This window comes from Lynx canadensis, chromosome B4 (genome assembly GCF_007474595.2).
Source record: "Lynx canadensis isolate LIC74 chromosome B4, mLynCan4.pri.v2, whole genome shotgun sequence".
NCBI lineage: Eukaryota > Metazoa > Chordata > Mammalia > Carnivora > Felidae > Lynx > Lynx canadensis.
Genome location: NC_044309.1, coordinates 131,296,087 through 131,316,760, shown reverse-complemented (window position 1 = coordinate 131,316,760; position 20,674 = coordinate 131,296,087). Strand labels below are relative to the sequence as shown.

At 59.0% G+C, this 20,674-nt stretch overlaps 1 protein-coding gene across 3 annotated transcripts in view; it reads left to right on the top strand.

Moving 5' to 3' along the window:
• The window catches only part of TMEM184B (transmembrane protein 184B), a 49,655-nt gene extending 30,778 nt beyond the window's left edge, over positions 1–18,877 (top strand). For 2 of the 3 annotated variants that reach the window (XM_030320604.2, XM_032594037.1), the window contains 7 exons: positions 8,071–8,161; positions 8,642–8,717; positions 11,812–11,903; positions 12,874–13,043; positions 13,486–13,680; positions 15,469–15,489; positions 16,342–18,877. In XM_030320604.2, coding sequence (XP_030176464.1) covers positions 8,071–8,161; positions 8,642–8,717; positions 11,812–11,903; positions 12,874–13,043; positions 13,486–13,680; positions 15,469–15,489; positions 16,342–16,583 — 887 coding nt within the window. In that variant the 3' untranslated portion in view covers positions 16,584–18,877. The remainder of the gene's footprint in view (positions 1–8,070; positions 8,162–8,641; positions 8,718–11,811; positions 11,904–12,873; positions 13,044–13,485; positions 13,681–15,468; positions 15,490–16,341) is intronic. The other variant, XM_030320606.1, reaches the window with a different exon arrangement.
• The last annotated feature ends 1,797 nt before the right edge of the window (positions 18,878–20,674 follow it).

Below are 20,674 nucleotides of genomic sequence, written 5' to 3'. Positions count from 1 at the left end.
GAGTGTGGAACCTGCTTGAGATTCTCTCCCTCTCTCTCCTTCTCTCCCCCTCCCTCTGCCCCTCTTCCCTGCTTATGCGCACTATCTCTCTTTCTCTCTCTCTTTAAAAAAAAAGGAAAAAATGGGGCTTAAAACTGCTGGGCCTCCCAGCTCCCAGCCCCCTGCATGTATGTAGTGCTCCCAGCTGGGTAACGTGATGTGCCCTCTGCCATTTTTATGCAGGGGAGCAGCGCAGGGGGCAGGCACCAAATGAAGACTTTTTGATTCTGGGCCTGTTTCCCCAGAGAACGGTGTTCTCGCTTCCAGCCTGGGAGGCAAAAGCTGGGCAGGCTGAGTTGAGGGCGCAGATGGGTCAAGGGACCTGGCATCTCGCCCGTTGCATTCAGGCGTTGCCCACTTTCTGGCCATCTCGATGCCCTCCGCTGAGCCATGTTCTCCGAGGACAGAACCGTCTCCACCTGCTCTGAAAGTACAAACCCAGTAGCTCCGTGTGGAGGCTTGTAGCTGAGTTTCCCGCTTGCGCCCTCACCCACAGCCATCAGAACTGCCCAGCGTGTCCAGTTTTAGGGCTTCTCCGGGGTTCTCGTTGGCCTCCCCCCATCTCCGGGTCGGTGACCACACTGTATCTTCCAGAGCTGTGGGCAGCATCTCTGGTCGGCTGTCTCCTTGTGCGTGAAGGTTTGTACTCTCCCCTCCCCCACCCCCCGACCTGTTCTCACTTCAGTGGCGTTTCACTGGAGGGGGGGGGGACGGCAAGTAGAACTGAACCCCGCAAATTGATGGCAGTATTGCTGTCTTCCAAGGTGGGGGTTGCATCTCAAAGAAGTAAATGGCTCACCCAGGGTCACATTTCTCCCATCTGGCAAGGGCTGTGATTCACGTGGCGCTAGGTTGTGCCATCGGGGCAGGGAGACAGAGGACGGCAGAATGAGCCCCCTGCATGTATGTAGTGCTCGTGCTCAGGGCGAGGGTAGCCCCTAATGATGACTCTGAGACCGCCCTGGGGAGCTCTGTGATCAGGGGTGCAGAGGGGCCAGAGCTCAGAGGAGGGAGACCTGACTTCTCCCATCGCTTTTTGCAAGCACTATTTTCTTTCTTTTTCTTTTTTTTTTCCTTTAAATTTTTTTTTACGTTTCTTTATTTTTGAGAGACAGAGAGACACAGCACAAGCAGGGGAGGAGCAGAGAGAAGGGGGACACAAAATCTGAAGCAGGCTCCAGGCTCCAGGCTGTCCGCACAGAGTCCGACGCGGGGCTCGAACTCATGAACCATGAGTTTGTGACCTGAGCCGAAGTCGGCTGCTCAACCTAAGGAGTCACCCAGGCGCCCCAAGCACTGTTTTCTTAATCCTGTTTGTGTAGCATTTCAGTTTTACCACCTGTTTTTCGTTACTGTTAGCTCATTCTCCCCTCCCAGTTACCTGGTGGATATACGATCATCCCCATTTTACACGTGCGGAGAAAAGAATTTGAGTCAGGGAAGAAACTTACGATTACCTGGAGAGTAATTGCCAGAGGCCAGACTCACCCCAGGGTCTTTGGTCCCCAGAATTGCCCTGCGTGTCAGCCTGGGTGGAGGAGTGCAAGATGGGTTTCTCTGGTGGAAAATCATGAGCTCTGGTTAGGAGAGGAGATTTTACGTGCCTGGAAAGAAACAGTTCAAGAATGATGCTTCATCCACCCTGTTTCAGATTTTGGACAAACGTTGCTTCCTGGAATCCGGCCCAAAGTGAAATGCCTTCCTAGGCAGAGAGAGTACAGCAGGGTCACCCGAACCCAGCCGAGGGCCACACACGCAGGTGTCACGAGAGACTCACCGGCCGGGGTGCTGCCAGGCACTCGCTGGCTGTGGTGGACCAGGGGTGGCTGTCCAGGGTGCTGCCAGAGCCAGCAATGACAGGAGCTGTCGATCAGAATGAAGAAAGGTATTGAGAGGAAACCAGTCAGAAGAGGCGTCAGAAACGGTGATCTGGATGGCAGGAAGCGGCCTGAAGCAGAATTGAAAGGACAGAAAAGCCACAAGGGAGTTGGAGAGAGCTGCTGTTGGAGCAGCTCGGGGCAAACCCCCGGCCCACCATGGCTGCAGCGAGTGGCATCCATTCCTGTCCATGGTGATTGTTGAAAAAGAGGGGGAAGCATGTTCTGAAGCTCCTATTTCCTGAGCACAGAAGATTCTGGCCCAAAGTGGTCAGAATTAAGTTTTCCAGGGGCGCCTGGGTGGCTCAGTCGGTTGAGCATCCGACTCTTGATTTTGACTCAGGTCATGATCCCAGGGTCTTGGGATCAAGCCCTGCATCAGGCGCCATGCTGAGCGTGGAACCTGCTTAAGATTCTCTCTTTCTCCCTCTACCCCTGTATCCCACTTGCATTCTCTCTCTCTCTCTCCCTCAAATTGAAAACACATATTTTTTTTTTCAGCTTTTTTATTTATTTGAAAGCGAGAGAGCGAGAGCTTGTGAGCAAGTGGGGAAGAGGCAGAGAGAATCCCAGGCAGGTTCCGTACTGTCGGCGCAGAGCCCATCGTGGGGCGGCGAAGAAGGCTGGGCCACAGGGCCAGCTGTAGGTGCTGCAGGTGCATGGAGGCGGCGAGTTTGGAACAGCAGTAGGTTGCCCCCAGGGTCACCGAGGTTCCGCACACGGAGCGTGGCACATCGGAGGTGTCTAGTGAGTGGTTACTGAACGAACAGACAGATGTGCCCGTTTTGACCTTGTGAGGACTCCTGTCCAGGCAGCTGTGGGTGAGAGAAGCCTCCAGTGAGGAAAGAAGGGCCCGAGTCTCAGGGACAGAAGGGACCTGTAAAGACTAGGTCTCTTAGGAGTCCTTCATAATGTCTGCTAAGAGACTCCTCAGCCTCTGATTGCTAGCTTCCACTGGCACAGAGCTCACTACCTTTCATCTCTGACGACGGCCTGTTGGCAGTTGTTTCTTACACGAGGCCAAAAGCCTAGGATCTGCCCCCTGTCAGACAGGCGGGTCCCGTCTGACTCTCTGGACCACGTCATGTCCTTTATATGAAGAGAGTGACCGTACTGTCTTTTCTCCGGGCCTCAAGGCTCTAGTATGATCTTGATTTCATCTCCATCTCCATCTCCTTTGCTCCTGCCTGTGTACCTTTGCCCCAGTCCATTTAAGATTTGGTATCTAGAATGGAGCAGAAAGTTCCAGGTGCCTGATGGTCCAGGGCAGGACAGAGAGAAGGACCATCCCTTCCCTTGTGCCAGATGCTCCCCCTCTAGACTGGAGGGCCTGGTTTGTGGGTCCCTTGGTCGCTTATGTGTCCGCGGGGCCGAGCACAGAGCCTGGCACCAAGCTGTCGTTAGTATTTAGGGAGGCATAGAGTCACTTTGTGTCTCTGGGGCAGAACCGGAGCTGTGGTCAGAAGGGCAGGCGGGCAACAGCCTGTTGCCTAAGAACTGCACTGCTGACCCCCAACTCAGCAGTTTTGCTCTTCTCAGGCCCAGGGCCGGCATGTTTTCATGTTTGTTCGGGGTGGGGGGCGGTGGTAAAATTGTCCACTGAAAATACCCTCGCTGGAGTGGGGGTAGTGTTTTGCCTAGCTCTGTAATTTCCTAGGAGGGGATTGATTTGTGCAGATGGTCAATGGGTGCTGATGTGGGCTGTTTGAGTCATCTCGAGGAGATTCTATCTCGTCTCCCTTCTCTAAGAGTGCATTATTGACTCACTAATGATTCTTGAAAGGAAACCGTCAGCGAATTGGTATTTTACAGACCAGCTGGCCCTAGAGCACTGGTAAAAGGTCAAGAACCTTGAACTGAGAGAGAGATGGATGAAATTTGATGATTCTAGCCAGTCGAACACAGGGCTGGCTGTGGATAGACAGCTCAGCCACGTAACTCAGGAGGGTGCTGACGTGTGTTGTGACACAGGAAAGGATGTGAGCTCAGACACCAAGGTCCTCTCAGGAGTGGGTTACAAGACGGCCTGGCTTTGGAGGGTGGTTCCGGGCAAGGGGGCTGATGAGCCTCTGCCCCTGTGGCTTCTCTTGAGGGTTTTTGTCTTTGGGAACCAGAGTCTGATTGCCTGGCGCGGGCGCAGCTGCGCGGCCCAGGAAGGGTGAGCTCCGTGGGTGCACAACGGGGTGCAGGCCCTGTGCCGGCCCCGCCTGCCCGCCTCTCCGAGCTTCACCCCAAGTTAAGGCCCATGTCCGTCCGTCTCTTCTTTCTGTGCTGATTGAGTGTGAGTGCCAGGCCCTCTGGTAGTCAGGGGTAGGCCTCAGTTCCTGCCTGCAAGGACTTTACAGTCTCGAAAGAGCAGTAGGTAACACACTGTGGATTGCTCAGTGTGAGCTCGGCCTTACCAGAGGAGTCACACTCTGCCCTTTCCTCACAGCAGCCCCACAAGGAGGGAGCTGCTGTTTTCCATGGCTTACAGATGAAGAAAGCAAGGCACAGAGCACTTAAGAAACCTGCCTGAGGTCACACAGCTCATAGGTGGTGGGCCCGCCGTCTGTACCCTGGTAGCCTGGCCCCAGGGTCCACGGCTGTCCTGCTTCATTATGCTGCCCCTGAACAGGAAGGATCGGACGGATCAATAGGGAGACTGTGGTGTGCGGAGCGAGCCGGGCAACGGACAGAGGGCTGCCAAGGGAGAGGTGGCACCTCAGGGCCTGCCCCTGGAAGTTAGCAGAGGCATCAGAACAGGCTGCCACAGAGGTGTGAGAGCCCATTGCACATCCTGGCAATTCCAGGAGTGGTTTTATATCTCACACACACACACACACACACACACACATGCATGTACACACACACATATATAACTGTATGCACACTTACATGTGTATGTGCATGCGTATACACATGTATGTACACACCCACATACATATATGCACACGCATATAATACACATATGCACGCATGCACATATTGTGTGCACATATATGCACATATGTACACACGCACAAACATGTGCATGCACACACGCATGTATATGCATATGTGCCCACATTATACACACGCACGCATATACATATATGCACACACATACACATACATGCATATACACAAATATACACACATTTATGTATATGCGTATACACAAAAAACACATGCATACACACATACATACATGTAAATACACACACACACATGCATATATACGTGTACACATGTATATTATATACCCCCCTATACAAATATGTATACACATATATGCACACGCATTATATGCATGTATGCATATTTATACAACACACACGTATATACATATATATACACACATACATATATACACACACATATGTATATGTATACGTTTACTATGGCTGCATAAATAATCACCCCAGACAGACTAGTGTAAAACAACCATTTCTTTTGTTCATGGACAGTGCAGTTCAGTAATTTGAAAAGGGCACAGTGGGGATGGTCTGTCCCTGTGCCTTGCTATCTGGGCTTCCACTGGGGGACCTTCAGCTGGGGTGGGATCCGAAGTCCGGTTCACTCATGTGTCTGGCAGTCGATGCTGGCATCGGCTGGTCCTCAGTTCCTCCTGCGTGAGCCACTCTGGGTAGTCTCACCACGTGGGCTGGCTTGGCCTTCCTTGAAACGTGGTGGCTGTGTCCAAGGGCAGGCATCTCCAGAGAAAGAACCAGACGACAGAGGCCTCCTCTAAACCCAGCGTCAGACGTCTTGGAGTATCGCCTCTGCTGTAGTCACCGCAGTACCCCCAGATGCAGAGAGAGGGAGGAAGACCTTGTCTCCCCACAGAGGGGTGTCAGTGTCCCAGGGTGTGGCCATCTTTGGGAAGTACCATTGGCCACAATGTAGCTGGACCCAGCTTGGAATGGACACATCCAGTCTACTTGGCCTTGTGTGGTTTTGGACATTAGCAGACTGCTGTCAGATTTGGCTTGACGCCCACCCTCTTTTAGCCCCAAAGTTCTTGTCACTGAAGAGTGCTTTGGGGCTCGGTGGAGATTTCTGCAGTCCCCACGTATCCGGAGCTGCTCCCATGCCAGGCAGGCAGCTTACAGCGTCCTCCGCCCCATCCAGGGATGCTAGCCCTCACGGAAGACAAGCAGGTAAACAGTACTGGCCACCTAGTGAGCACTGCTGAGTGCCAACCCCTCTTCTGAGTCCTTGGCGTACTCAGACCACCTGGCAAGGCAGGTACCTTTACTGTCCCCATTTAACAGATGGGGAGACAGAGGCACAGAGAGGCCCACAGCTAACCGGTGGCAAACCCGTGTTGCAAACCCTCTGCTGTGTGTCCATAGAGGGACGGTCACAGCACAGTGTGGTGGGTGCTGTGGGTCGTGTATATTGGGTGCTACCCATCCCAGCTGGGAGCCCTTAGTAGGTTAGAGCAACTGAGTGGTAGGAAGCACCTCAAAAATACTCCTTTTCCCAATTGCTGGAGGCCACTGTTTGCCTATAGCTCTGTCACCAGGCTTGGATGTGCTCCAGTTCAAGGTAGTCCCGCGTTAGTGCCGAGCGCGGTGTCCTGCTCTGGGGAAGAAGTGGGCCCCTTCCAGGGGCTGCAGTCCAGTGACAGCAGTCAGGGATCACGCTCAGCCACACTGCGGGGCGGGAAGTACCGCACAGCGTCTGCGGATCCGCAGTTCCGTGGGTGAGAACACACCAGCCTCCATGGCGAGGGGCCAGAGACTTCTCAGGGGGTCTGATAGGTTCCACGGGGACCAGGAGCACGGAGAGAAGGGCGCCCCAGGTAGGGGGATCGGCAAGGGCAAAAGCATGGAGAACATCATAGCCTGCCGGGAAAGAGGGGTATCTAGTTGCTGGGAAGGGTGGGCGGGGGCCAGGTCGCTGTGGAAAAACCTTGAACGCCAAGCCAAGGGCTGCACCAGGAGCCTCAAAGCCTCTGTACTACGGGGGGACAGCAAGGAGCAGATGAGAAGGAACCCTCTGGAGGCAGGGCCACTGGTACCCACCCTGCCCTTCCTGTCCCCTGATCCCATTTGGACCCTCAGTCCATCCTTTGCTGTATGCTCTGCAATTTCCCCTGCTCTGCTCAATCTTCCTCCTGTGCCTTTTCCTTTCGGCGGCCTCTGCTGCGTTCCTCCTGCTCCTCTCCGCTCTCCCTGTCCTTGCCCCTGGTGCGTCCCCGGGCTCCTAGCACCCGGCAGGCTGCAGCCTTCATCTTGCTGGCCCCGCAGAAATCGTCTGACCAGGAGACCCGCTCACAGCGTTTTGCTAGAATTGTAGCATGGACGACATACTTCTGTGCCGTCGGTCACTGTTGCTGAGTTGTGTCTTTGCGGTGACATTGAGCCGCATCCAGAATGAGCCGGCCCAGCTTCCCACGACGTTTGTGCACCCGCAGAGTTGATGGTGACGTGGGCACACTATCACATCACTGCAGGTTGCTGAACGGACAAAGGTGCTCCTGTCTCAATCTTGTAAAAATTTCTCCTGGGGCGCCTGGGTGGCGCAGTCGGTTAAGCCTCTGACTTCAGCCAGGTCACCATCTCGCGGTCCGCGAGTTCGGGCCCCGCGTCGGGCTCTGGGCTGATGGCTCGGAGCCTGGAGCTTGTTTCCGATTCTGTGTCTCCCTCTCTCTCTGCCCCTCCCCCGTTCATGCTCTGTCTCTCTCTGTCCCAAAAATAAATAAAAAAAAAAAAAAAAGTTGAAAAAAAAAATTTCTCCTGAGATCCCTCTAGAGAATGTTTTGTGCTTCTTGTGTTGTAAAACTGTGATCCGGCACCACACAAACGGAAAAGTGTCTGAAACTAACAAGCAGTCATGAAGCCAGTACCTGTTGAACCCCAGAATGTGCCCGTGGCTGGCTCCCACCAGCCCTGTGAGCCCGTCCTGGTCTCCCGCTCCTGCGGCGTCCCCACGCAATCCAGAACTTTGTGCCGATTGCCTCCCTGTGTTTCCGGTACGATCAGCAGCGTCATGTGCGCGGCCCGAAACAACATGACTTAGCGTTGCCTGATCTCGGTCACAAATGGAATCCCTGTGTGGGTCCTCACGTCCCTGCGGCCTTGCTGCCCCTGACTGGGGCGCTTTCGTCTCCGCGGCTGTTTAGAATTCCACTATCTGTTTACCCATCCTGTTGATTTGAGTGGTTTTCTCTGGACGCTTTTCACAGCCTTGGTCATCTATAATTTCCTGAGCCTGTGCTATGAGTACCTCGGGGGAGAAAGTTCCATCATGTCAGAGATCAGAGGGAAGCCCATCGAGTGAGTATGAAGTCTCCCTGGAGCCCCCCACAGCACCCCGTTTCCTGGGCCTGTCCTGGCGTCAGCTGGACGCACGGACCGCCTCTGCCCTCGACCTGGCTTTGAGGCGCCCCGCCACACTTCCTGAGCCACACTGTTCACTGGGACTCGGGGGAGGAGGGCCTCTCTCTCTCTCTTCCCGTCCCTCCCCGTCTGCCTGTTTTTCCCTCTGGCGGTTTTTCCCTTCACTGCTTTTTACCTTGGTTTGTTGCCGCCCTGGCCAGCGGCCAGCGTAGCCCCGCTCCCTCAAGCCCTCCCGCAGGCGCACGCACCTCCCTTTGTCTCTCCGTGTGCTCGGCCTGGGCTCTGTGCCCCGTTCCCAGCCCAGGCCCCTCCACCCGGACTCGTGTGTATGTGAGGGAGGGCGGCCTTCCCCAGCCCCACCATTCCTGAATCCTGGCTGCCTGCCCGCCAACCCCCTTCTCCGCTTGTCTCTTCCAGGTCCAGCTGTGTGTATGGCACATGCTGCCTCTGGGGAAAGACTTACTCCATCGGATTCCTGCGGTTCTGCAAGCAGGTGTGTGCCCCCGCGGCCGCCCCGGGCAAGGGTTACCGGCCAGGGACCGGGAGCCCCTGGTTGTCAAGTGGCAGAGGCGGACGTAGGGCCCTGGGGACCCACTTGCGGGGCCGCCACCTCCCAGCCCCGGCACCCACTCCCCACGCTGGCAGGAATGCACGCGCGTTCGCAGGGTGTGCTCCAGGGGGCAGCGGCGGGTGTCCTGAAGATGTCTGAACGGCCCTGGGGTGTGAAGTGGTCCCATACTTTTGCTCACTTTGACCAAGTCTCGGTGGCTGGGGGGGGGGGGGATCGGAAAGCGCGTGGGGATTCTAGAATCTCGGTTTGAAACCTCTCCTCAGCTGCGGCTGGAGGCCAGGAGGGCTTCTGCGTGAAAGATACATGCCAAGACGGGCCTGTGCAGTCTCTGGTCTGTTCCCCATGTCTCCGTTGGCAGACCACCAGCTTCCGGTTTCCTCGGCTGCCTTCCCTGTGGTCTCGAGTAGCCTGGGCGGAGGCAGTGTGGTGTTGTGGTTAAGTGCATGGGCCTGGGTGTCTGCCCATCTGAGTTTGATTTTCAGCTTTTCCTCTGGACTGTGTGACCTTGGCTAAGTTATGTAACCTCTCTGAGCCTTACTTAGGTAGCTTCTCCTTCTGTGAAATAGGCATAATGATACTTCTTGAGGGCTGGTTGAAGGAACAGGTGCGGCGGTGGGTACAAAGCAAGCGACACAGACTGGCACGGAGCCCGCTGTCTCTTGTTCGGAGAGGTGCCACACGTCGCCAGTATGACCTCAATTTACTCTCCCCTTTGGTGCCAAGACCTCTGCCAGCCCCTCCAGCGTCGCCTAGAGAGTAGTCGCAGGGGGAGATGAAAACCACAGCTGATCACTGTGGCCACCAGAGGGCTGGCCTTTCCGCTCCCCTCTGTGCAGGGCGGGTGGGGGCGGGGGCTGCCTGCAGTGTGGACATACCCACAAAAGCACCTACCTGGACGTACCAGGTCTACACTGCTGCTTCCAGCTCTGCCTTCCCTTGGGTGTTCTAGATCCCCAGTCTCCCTCCTGGGCCCGGAGGGCAAGAGTTAAAACTGTCCTGGGGTCACGGTGGGTGGGGCCTTTCAGAGCCATTGTTTACCAGCCTTCCAGCCGCCCAGGGCCCAGCTGTGACTCACTGCCTTCTTTGATGAGTATATTGTGTACAAAGTTTTGATCCCATGATCGCTAGCTTGCGTAGCCTTGTTATAAATGATTCCCCAGCCCTGTGGGTTCGGACGTCCTGCTGACTTTCCTGGAGGTGGCAGGGAGAGGTCGTAAGAGGAAAGAGGATAAAAACAGCACCCCTTTCGCTTGGGAGAAAGTTTCCTCCCGAGAAACGCAGGGCCAGCACCCAGTATCTGAATCTCCTGGAGAGCCGGTTCAGGGTAGAGACTCTCTGGCCAGCCACCCCCACCCCAGCCTGACGGAGAAGGTCTGTTAGGGAGCTCCGGGCCCGGAATGTGTTTATAGCTCCGCGGGTGGTTCTGATGTCCAGCCTGGCTGGGAACCACTGACTGATTTCGGACCCGATCCAGGGGTGTGGTTGAGCGAAGGCTCTGCGGCCTCTTCTGCCCCTTGAGCTTCTCCGTGCCTTGGTTTCCCCAGCTGACCAGGACGGCACCGGCCTGTTGGCGGGCTCTTAATTCTCCCTGGGCACAGACTGCTGCTCTTTCCTCTTCCCCGAACGTGCTGGTCCTGCTCCCTCAAGGTGTCAGGGTTGGCTGGTGGCAGCATCGCACCTCTGTCCCCGTCACACGTGCTTCCCCACAGCTCAACCCTCCCCCTTCCCCCGGGACTCCCCACAAACTGCACTCAGGTCCCCGACGGGGCAGAAACTTTGGGTTCAACAAGTTACTGTCCCTGCCCCAGGGTCCTTGCCCGGCTTCGAGCCACACTGGCTTCTCCTTTTTTTTTTTTTTTTAATGTTTATTTTTGGGAGAGAGAGAGCAAGCTGGGGGGGGGGGGGGAGCGGGGCAGAGAGAGGGGGGCAGGGGGTCCGAAGCAGGCTCTGCACTGACAAGCAGCGAGCCCAGTGTGGGGCTCAGACTCACAAACGGTGAGATCATGACCTGAGCCAAAGATGGACGCTTAACCAACTGAGCCACCCTAGGTGCCCCTGGCTTATCCTTTTAAAGCTGCTCCCACCTCTACCGAAGGGGCCTTGCGGTTTGGCCTTAGGTTTATTGATTTCAAAAGATCGGTGATTCTGGTGGTTTTATGGGCCCCCTGGGTTGTCCTGGAGTTTACTGGAACCTCTGTAGGGCCCTGGGAGGACCCGGTTTAGGAATTCTGCCAGTGGCCTAGCAGATCAGTGGAGGCCTTTATTGAACACGGAGAGGGGGGAGAGCTCCCAGAAGACGCCGATGTGTCCTTCAGCCCTGCGGCGTGGCGCTGGTTACATCCGTTTACCAGTGAAGTGGCCGCTCAGAGGCTAAGTGACCGCTCACTTGAGCTTCCCCAGATGGTAGCGAGGCCAGGATTCAGACTCGGATTCGGGACTCCAGACCTTGTGCTTTGGGCTGCTCCCTTTGTTGTGCTCCTGGAGGTCCCCTCCAGCCCCAGGGAGACCCCCAGCTCGGCATAAACCAGCATGGGGCCAGGAGCCAGACCCGGGGGTGGATGAGGAGGCCTCGAGCGGGACCCTGGCCCCCTTCCTGCCCGCTGTCCATCACCAGCATCTTCCTGCTTGCCTGTGTCTGCTCTCAGCCTCTCCGTCTCTATAGGAGCTGCGTGCTCTGCTGTCCTCGTCTCTCTGGCACGTTCCTTCTGACCCCTTTTCTGAGGAGCCCTCTCTGATGGGCTCTTCTGTGCTTCTACGACCCTCCAGTGGCTGTCCTCCCTTCCTTCCTTCCTTCCTTCCTTCCTTCCTTCCTTCCTTCCTTCTGTCCACTCGCACAACTGCCTTGCTGACCCCCATAGAATCAGCCTCCCCTTCCAGAAGCCAGTCCCCTCGGGGCAGGACGTGGGGCCCCCCCCACCCCGCCCCCCAGCATCCAGCACAGGCCCAGCTGGCCGGAGGAGTGCTTGTCACACAGTTCCTTCACTCATCCTCAACTCTTGACCTTCTCCCCCACCAGGCCACCCTGCAGTTCTGTGTGGTGAAGCCACTCATGGCTGTCAGCACCGTGGTCCTCCAGGCCTTCGGCAAGTACCGGGATGGTGACTTTGAGTAAGCAGCGGGTCCCCCTGAGGGGCGTCGGGGGGAGGAGTGCGGGTGCAGGAGTGGGTGGGCCTGCCCAGAGGCTGATGCCCTGCCTTAGGGAAGGGAGTGGTTGTAGACTGGCTGCACGCCCATGACCTTCCTTAGAGGGGAGGCCAAGCACAGCACGGCCCTCCTCACGCCTCCCTGCACCCCCGAGTTGCAAGGCCCAAGCCTGGCAGTGACAGCCATCACACCCGGCCCCGCCTGCAGCCCAGGAGCCAGCCCTCCGCACACATCCCCTTCACGGACGGCCTCCAGAGTGGTGCCCCAGGGGTGGGTCAAGAAGGGACAGCGGCCACCCCCAAGGCAGGGAGCAAGAAGGTCCGAGCCCTGAGAGGCCTGTCATGAGTCCCCGGGTAGAAGACTTCTCCCACGCGGATTTCATTCCGTTTTGCGGGTTAGTGACGGTGCCCGCGTACCCAGGCCCTGTGCTTGCAGACGCTTTGTGCAGACCCGCTGTACCCCGCGTGATGGCCCCACCGGGGCAGGTGAGCAGACTGAGGCTCAGAGGGGGACGTGACTTGGCTCAAGAGAAAAGAGCAAAGCCGAACTCCGTGTCACTCTGACGCCTGTTGCCTGACCGTCGGGATGAACCCCCGCCCCCGACCCTGGTGCTGTTGGCTTCCGTGTTGGTGTCCCCACCAGGAGCCTGGGCACCAGAGCCGCAGGCCTGCAGCCTGGACACACCTGTGAGCAAAGCAGAGGCGGCAGGGCCGGCTGCACCCCGGGTGCACACCCTTGCACGCCTCCCCTCCTCCGCCCCCTGATGTTTTGGTCGCTTTGAGCCCTTTCTCAGTGGCTCGTGGGGCACAGCTTGGGGGCCACTGCTGAGAGCCGCCGTGGGGTTTGGCATACTGGAGGGGTAGAGGAGGGAGGGAGACCCCTTGTCCCTCAGAAAGCTCTGTCCAAGCCAGAGAACACTCCGTGTTCCCCGCAGTGTCACCAGCGGCTACCTCTACGTGACCATCATCTACAACATCTCCGTCAGCCTAGCTCTCTACGCCCTCTTCCTCTTCTACTTTGCCACCCGGGACCTGCTTAGCCCCTACAGCCCTGTCCTCAAGTTCTTCATGGTCAAGTCCGTCATCTTTCTCTCCTTCTGGCAAGGTGAGCCTCTTCCCAGCCCCTGTGAGGCCAGCCCATGCTGCCCTGTCCCCTAAGATATGTCCCCTCCTCCTGCTCTTTGTCCCAGTGCCCATGGGGCCTGGGCTGTCCCTGGATGATCCCAGCCTGGAGCCCAGAGGGTCTCTGTCCACTGGGCACCTCCTGGCCATGGGGGACCTTCGGTGGGGCCACTTCATGGATGGGGGATCCAGGGAACCCCGTGTAACTGGTGACATCTCAGTGTTGGTGGCCAGCAAGTAGCCAATAGAGTGGGGTTTCCTGAGGCCTCAGCTTGGTGTTGGCATCCCTGACCCACGGGAGCAACCGTGGACCCCGGCTGTCATCCTTCCTGGCGGGAGTGACATTCGGGCAGTGCTCCAGGGAGGAAGGGGGGACCAGAAGAGGGGTCCAGTCTAGGGCCACATGCCCATGCTTCCCCTTCCAGGCATGCTCCTGGCCATCCTAGAGAAGTGTGGGGCCATCCCCAAGATCCACTCGGCCCGCGTGTCTGTGGGCGAGGGCACCGTGGCCGCCGGCTACCAGGATTTCATCATCTGTGTGGAGATGTTCTTTGCGGCTCTCGCCCTGCGGCACGCCTTCACCTACAAGGTCTATGCTGACAAGAGGCTGGATGCGCAAGGTATGAGCCAGGGTCCTGGAGATGACTCCCCGGCGGGAGAAGCCTTCCCCGGCCCCGCCCCAGGGCCCCTCCTGCCCCCCAGTGTCTGACAGGTGGTGACAGGTCAGGCGTCTCCAGCTTACTTGTGGGAGAGGGGACACAGGTCGAGGCTCTTCCCCCCCCCCCCCCCCGCCCCCAACACAAGGTCGCAGGGACGTCCTGGAAGCTGGAGACCCACCTGTCTCTTGCAGCAGGCCTGGAGTATGGAGACCCCCGAGAGGCTACAGCACAATATCCCCACGGGAAGGCCAGGGTGGAGACCCTAGAATAGACAAGTTCCTCGGGGTTCCTCACGCCGAACGGGGCTTTGCGTTCTGTGCTGTAATTGCCTCCTCTCTAAAGTTCTTTTTAGCCCGGTTTACTTCTAAGAAACACGCTCAGATGATAATCGATTTTAACAGCTTTCTTTTTACACCTGCCCATCTTCCTCTTTGTTAGAAGAGGTTGGCACCCGCCGTTGTACATTAGAATGCCCCGGAGACCCTTTCAGAATCCCATGTGTGAGCCCACCCTCTGAGATCCTGCGATAATAAGTGGTCTGGGCCTGGCTGTAGGGGGTGCTTTCCAAGCTCCCTGGGGCCTGGGGTCAGGGGACCTGCCTCTGGCTGCCGCTGGGCGGAGGGGGGGTGGCCAAGGGGGGTGGGAAGAGGAGGCCGGGCTCGCCTGAAATGACTTCTGCGGGTCTGGGGAGGGGAAGCTCCTGGTCTAACACGTCCACCCGGAGGCTGGGCTGCTGGGCGGCTCCCTTCCATGTGGCTGGAGGGTAGAACCCCACTTCCCCAGGCCTAGCGCCCAGGCCCACCACAGGCCCCGGGAGTGGGGGTGGGGAGGGCGGCAGCAGAGCCCCTCGGCCCCCTCCCCTTCTTCCTGGCTGGAGAGAGACCCTCTAGATGCCTGTGGACTGAACCGCACACCGGGTCGCTCAACTCTTATGCGCCCGACCGTGTTCTCCCAGCACGCTTGCCGGCCGAGGGCTGTAGGCACCCCTGCTCGGTGCCAGGCGCTGTGCTGGCCATGCCCCACTGCTGCCAGCTGGTGTCCCACCCGCTTCCCGCTGGGCCACCCCCTGGAAGGACCTGACAAACACCCACCCAGTGTTGAGAGCGATGTCCCTTGGACTTGGTCCCGACAGAGCCTGTGCCCTTAGGAAAGTCAGCATTGTGCCTGGAGCCTGGGGCCATAGCAGAGAACCCTTTCTGGACCCTTGAGGTTTTAAAAAGGCCCACGTGGTGGCTCTGCCGTGGCCCTCTTCCCACCCACTGCTCCCAGACATCCACCCCAGTGAAAAGGAGCGTGGCTAGAAATCCGGCTCTAGCAAAGACCCCAGGCCAGCCCTACCGGGGAAAGGCAGGACCCCACCTCTGTGCTGGGCCCGGGCCTGTTGCCCACTCGCTAACCCCTCAGCCCTCCAATCAGGCTTGGGTCCAAAGCCGCCTCGACTGCAGGTTCTGCACAAGTAAGCACCTCCCCCCCGCCACCCCCCACCGGAAGCTCGAGCCCTGTGGGAGGAGTCATCCCTGGGAGACATGCCCTGCCAGGTGCCAGGCTCCAGGGGGCAGCCGGGGCTGCCCGGGTGCTAGGTGGGGCCTGGCGGGGAGGCGGGAAGGGCGCATGGTTCGGTGTGCCGGCCTCGGTGGTGGGCAGACGGTGTGACTCAGCCGTGTCTCTTGTCTTCTCTATTTCTCTGGCTTCTCTCCCCCTCCCCTCCCCTCTCCGCCCTGCTTTTGCCCCGGGTTTGGCCGCGGGCAGTACCAACATACGGCCCTTACGGTAGGTTCTGCTCTCGGTCTACGCGTCTGTCCTGCACGTCAGTCCTGGTCACTGTCACCAGCATGCCTCTCCCCCTAGCCCCTTCTCTGTGTCCCTGTCTCCCCGACAGGCACCCCCCGGGCAGCAGAGCTCAGAGCACCTGCCTGCCAAGGGCTGCGCTCTGTAGAGTTTGCCTGCTTCCACTCTGGGCTCTCATTGTTCCGGAATGTGCCCTGCCGGGTTCCGGGGGCTTGCGAATGGGAAATCTATGGCCGAGAACATGAAGGTGGAAAGAGCATGCCAAATTTGAATTTGGAGACCCGGGCTTATCCCTTACCTCTAGGTTTTATGGCCTGGGCCAGTTCTCCCCCCTTAACCCACGGGGACCGTTCATTAGAGAGGGAGTCGGGAGGAAGCACGTCAGGGCTGGCGGCTTCCGCCCTCTCGGAGGGGAGCCGGTGAAGACTTACGTCAGCCCCTCTGTGGGCCCGGGCCCCTGGCCGCCTGCCCTGACAGAGCTGGTCAGGCAGACTCCGGTGCCCGTCCCAGAGTGGAGCTGGGCCCCTCCCCCAGCACGCCGGCCTCCCGGGGGCACGCCAGGCTCCTCGTCTGCCGGATGCCATTCTCCACCCTGGGTCCTTTCCCGCCAGCCGGGCTCACGGGCCTCCGGTGGCCGCTTAGCTCGGCGCCCACTCTGTGCCCTGGCCAGAGAGCCGTTCCTTTGCCCGTGCCTCCTTGTGTCCGGGACCCCGTTCTCTGCTGCAGGAGGGGGCGGGTTGGGTGACAGAGCCTTGGGGTGGGGGTCAGTCCCCGGACCAGGGGCCTCCTGCTGCCCCAGCCCCTCACCCCTGCCTCTGGGCTCCCACCCTGCAGGCCGCTGCGCCCCCATGAAGAGCATCTCTAGCAGCCTCAAGGAGACCATGAACCCGCACGACATCGTGCAGGACGCCATCCACAACTTCTCGCCGGCCTACCAGCAGTACACCCAGCAGTCCACCCTGGAGCCCGGGCCCGCCTGGCGCGGCGGCGCCCACGGCCTCTCCCGCTCCCACAGCCTCAGTGGCGCCCGCGACAACGAGAAGACTCTCCTGCTTAGCTCTGACGACGAGTTCTAGGCGCGGCTGCTGGTGGGGAGGACTGGCGCCTCGGCTCAGGGCAGGCCGTGCTCCCCTCCGGCCTCACGCCCGGGCCGGGAGGCAGGCTGGCACGGCTTTGGCGTCGCCCGTTAATTTATTGGACCAGAAACACTCACATGTCGCTTCCAAAAGAACAGCCAGAAGCTGTCTGCCCAGGGGACAGCCCAGGCTCACGAAGAGCCTTCAGGAATATTTATACAAGGCCACCCCCGCGCTGCTGGGCGAGGGACAGAGGATGCGAGGAGCGACTCCCGTGCCCCCGTGGCTCGTCCTGCCATGTGGCCATGGTGGACCGGCGGCCGCAGCCCTCTCAGCCCCGACGCGGGTCACGCGCTCCCCCGCGAGACTTCCAGCCCTGCCCCCAACACCGTGCAATACTCTGACCTGGGCTCTTTCCTGCCTGCTCCCTCCCCTGTGCCCTCTGTCCTTGCTAGATTAGCCTCACCTCGGGCAGGAGGGGGAGGAGGGAACCCAGATGCTCCCGGTGGCCTCTCTTGACCCAGGGCCTGCCTGGCATGCTGCGAGGACCAGAGCGACACCAAGAGCCACGTGGCCCACGTCAGAAGGGCGCTCAGGTGCATCTGGGCCCCTCCTCTGTTGACGAGACCTCTCCAAGCAGGGGTCTCCGGGCCCCTGGGTGTCCTCTCCGTGGCGGCCCCTCCTGCCTGCCTCGTGCCCCTTCCTCCTGGCCTGCGGAGGGCAGCCAGCAGCCCAACTGCCCTAGCGCTTGGGGTCTGTCTTCTTGAGAGCATTTTGGGCAGGGCCCTTGCTTCCCGGCTGCTCAAAGCGTCGGCGGCTCCCAACCCTCCGCGGGCTGAGCAGCGAGAACCTCCACAGGGTCCTGGCCTCTCCCTAGGGCTTCTCCTTCCCACCTCAGGGGAAGGGTCTGAGTTTCCACATCTCAGACCAGCTTCTGGAGGAACACGGTCCTGTGGGAGGGAGGACGGAAGGATGGGGCATGCAGCAGGGAGCTGGGAAGTGGGAGTGGTAACCCCAGACCCCTCTTCCTGGCGCCCTATCCACACAGGGCCCGGTGTCCTGCCTCGGCTGGCCCCTCGGCCCATCTCTTCTGTGCCTTAGTCACATAACGAAAGCTCCCCCTTCCTAGGCCCTCAGTCTGTCTGGCCGCAGACAGCCCCTGGGGGCGCCCTGTCAAGCTACTGGCGCTCAGGATCCTGCAGTGCGGGGCCACGCACCCTCGGACGGGCCTTAGGGGCGGCCAGGATCACCGGTCCCCTCCTCTCGCTCACCTCCACGCCCATACACCTGGAGCCTCCTAGGGCCGGACCCCCCGCCCCGCCAGGCAGGCAGGGCTTATGCTGGCCACTGTCTTTCTTCGGAAGAGCCTCTGGACAGATAACGATGTAACGATCATACAGGCGGAGCCTTCTGTCCTTTGACACCCAGAGGGCGCTGGGGTTTGGGCTGTAACAGCCTGGAGAAGGTGACAGGGTGAGGAGGGCCCTGCCCTGTGGCACCAGAACTTCACCGTGGAGTCTCTTCCTTTTCGTTCATTACTGGAATGAACTGTGCCAAGGGTCTGCTGGGATGGGGGTGGGGGTGGGGTCCACGACAGCCGTCTTCCCAGGCTTCCTTTGGCCCTTGTGACCCAGCCGGCCCCCAGGTCACAGAGGCCTGCGTGCAAGGGTCCTGTCTGGTGGGTGTCGGGCCCTGTCTGGTGGGCCTGGCTCGCTGGGACCAAAGTGCCCAGGAAGGCAGCGAGTGGGAGCGGGCTGTCTGAGGAGAGTCTCCTCCCCCACTCCCACCTCTGCTTTCGCGAATCTGTTTCTCTGACTCTCCCTCCAGGCCAAACTCCCTGCCGACTCCCTGCCCCCTCGGTCTCTGCCCGCCCTGGCACTGGCCGGCTGGCATGGTCCGCGGGGGGGGGGGGGGGGGGGACACGGAGGGGGACTCAGCGGCAAGGAGCTAGCGGCCCCCCGGGGAGATGAGGGCCTAGGAATGCGGGCCCGCCCACTCCACCCCTCCTTCCTAGGACGCATAACCTACCTGTCTTTTTTGTTTTTGTTTTTGTTTTTGTTTTTAATTTTTTCCCCCAATAGAGTAGCTCTTTGTACATAAAAGATACTTGAAAAATTAATTGTATGATGTATGAGAGGACAGAGTCCCCTAGTTTTGTATCTCGTGTATGACTGCCATGAGTTCCACCAGAAAGCCGCTCTATTTTGGTCTCTGACATTTTAAATGCGTGACAGAAGTGAGCAAATAAAGTGAGAGATCTATATATGAGATAATATAGATTGTATTGAAATCTCTTCTGCCTGTGGGTGAGGTTTTTTTTTTTTCCCTTCCTCTTCCCGGCCTCCGTGTTCGTGCTTGGGGGTGGGCCGAGTGGTCGTGGGCAGGGGTATCCTAGGAGACGGGATGTGACGTGTAGGTAATGGGGGGAAAAAAGCCCACATTGCCAGAGGCTGACACTGGGGTCCGGGCTCCCACCGGACCAACTGTCTCCTCCTCCTCCAGCCGGTGGGACGCGGTGGCAGCTTTGGTCCCAAGGGGCCCACCCTCCCCACCCCACAGGGCTGGTGCGTGCAGAAGCTCCCCCTTCTGTCAACCAGCGAAGGGGGGGCCTAAACGCTGGCAGCCCCATTCCTGTAGGTTCCCCCCAGGGGTTGAAGGGATTTCCAGGGCAGCTGTTCTTCCCAGGCTATCTTCCTGCCTCTCTGAGCCCACCCTCCACCGTGGGACCCTAGGTACCTCCCCCTCGGGGTAAGGAGGCCCGGAGCAGGGCCCGCTGGGCATTGGCCTACCAGGCCAGGTGCCTAGCCTCAGGGGGCACCACCGGCCTTTGGGGAGGAGGAGCTGGCCTGCTGACAGGAGCGCTCAGGAATGCGGCGTGGGTGGGGGGACTTCCCAGCCAGCCACTAACCTCCACTTGTCCCAGCCCCTGGCTTCCTGCTGCCCTTTCGCAGGCCTGAGCTCGGCATCCCGGGGTCAGGGATCAGGATCGAGGGCCTCAACCTGAGAGGGGGAGAAAGGCCCGAGGTTGGAGCCCACCCATGGTTCGGTGGTTCGGCCCCTCCCCGACTTTCAAAGCGGGCAGCTTCCCCAGACGTGTCCTTCCCCGAGCCCAGCCCTGCCATCTGTGTGGACAGAAACCCTCCTCGCTGCAGCTGTCTGTGCCGCTGGAGACGTTAGCTCTGCATGTTCCAGCCTGCAGCCCCCTCGGGTGCCTTCGTCCTACCCGTGGGCAAACCCAGGTTGCAAGAAGCTAAGTAAGTCACCAAAGGTCACGCGGATTCAAACCCCGGTCTCCCTGACCCCTCCTTCTCAGGGTGACCCCGAAAGGCAGGTGGATTGGGTTGAAATTAATGACAGCGAGTTCGGAGCCCAAGACGAGACACAGGGTTGCCGTTTTGGCCTGCAGGCTGGGACTGAAGAAGCCACTTCTCTCTCGGCCCCCCTGTGCCTTCCGGAACATGGGGAAAATATTTTCTACTTGGCTGTAGAAAATCAGACCTCGGTGGGAAAGTGCTGGAAAGATTACTCTTAAATCCGGGAATTTTCCTCTGGGCGGGACTGTTTATTCACTGAAGGGATGCCAGGGAATTTAACCCTACATTTCATTGTCCTCCTGGTATTTTCTTCCCCTGGGAGGCTCCAGGCAACCAGACGGAAGAACCAAGGTTTTGGCATCCGCCTGCCCTTTGAGCTCCCAGTGCTAGTGAGCGAGCGAGGGCTGATGGCACAGTTTCTTCACTTGCGAGTTGGAGCAGAGGGTCCCGGCTGGGGTTGAAAGCTGGACTCCAGGGGCGCCTGGGTGGCGCAGTCGGTTAAGCGTCCGACTTCAGCCAGGTCACGATCTCGCGGTCCGCGAGTTCGAGCCCCGCGTCGGGCTCTGGGCTGATGGCTCGGAGCCTGGAGCCTGTTTCCGATTCTGTGTCTCCCTCTCTCTCTGCCCCTCCCCCGTTCATGCTCTGTCTCTCTCTGTCCCAAAAATAAAATAAAAAAACGTTGAAAAAAAAAAGCTGGACTCCAGCTTAGGCCCCTCGTTCGGAACCTCTCCCACCACCCCCTCCCCCAAAAGACCGTAGCCCAGAGACGTATACTTC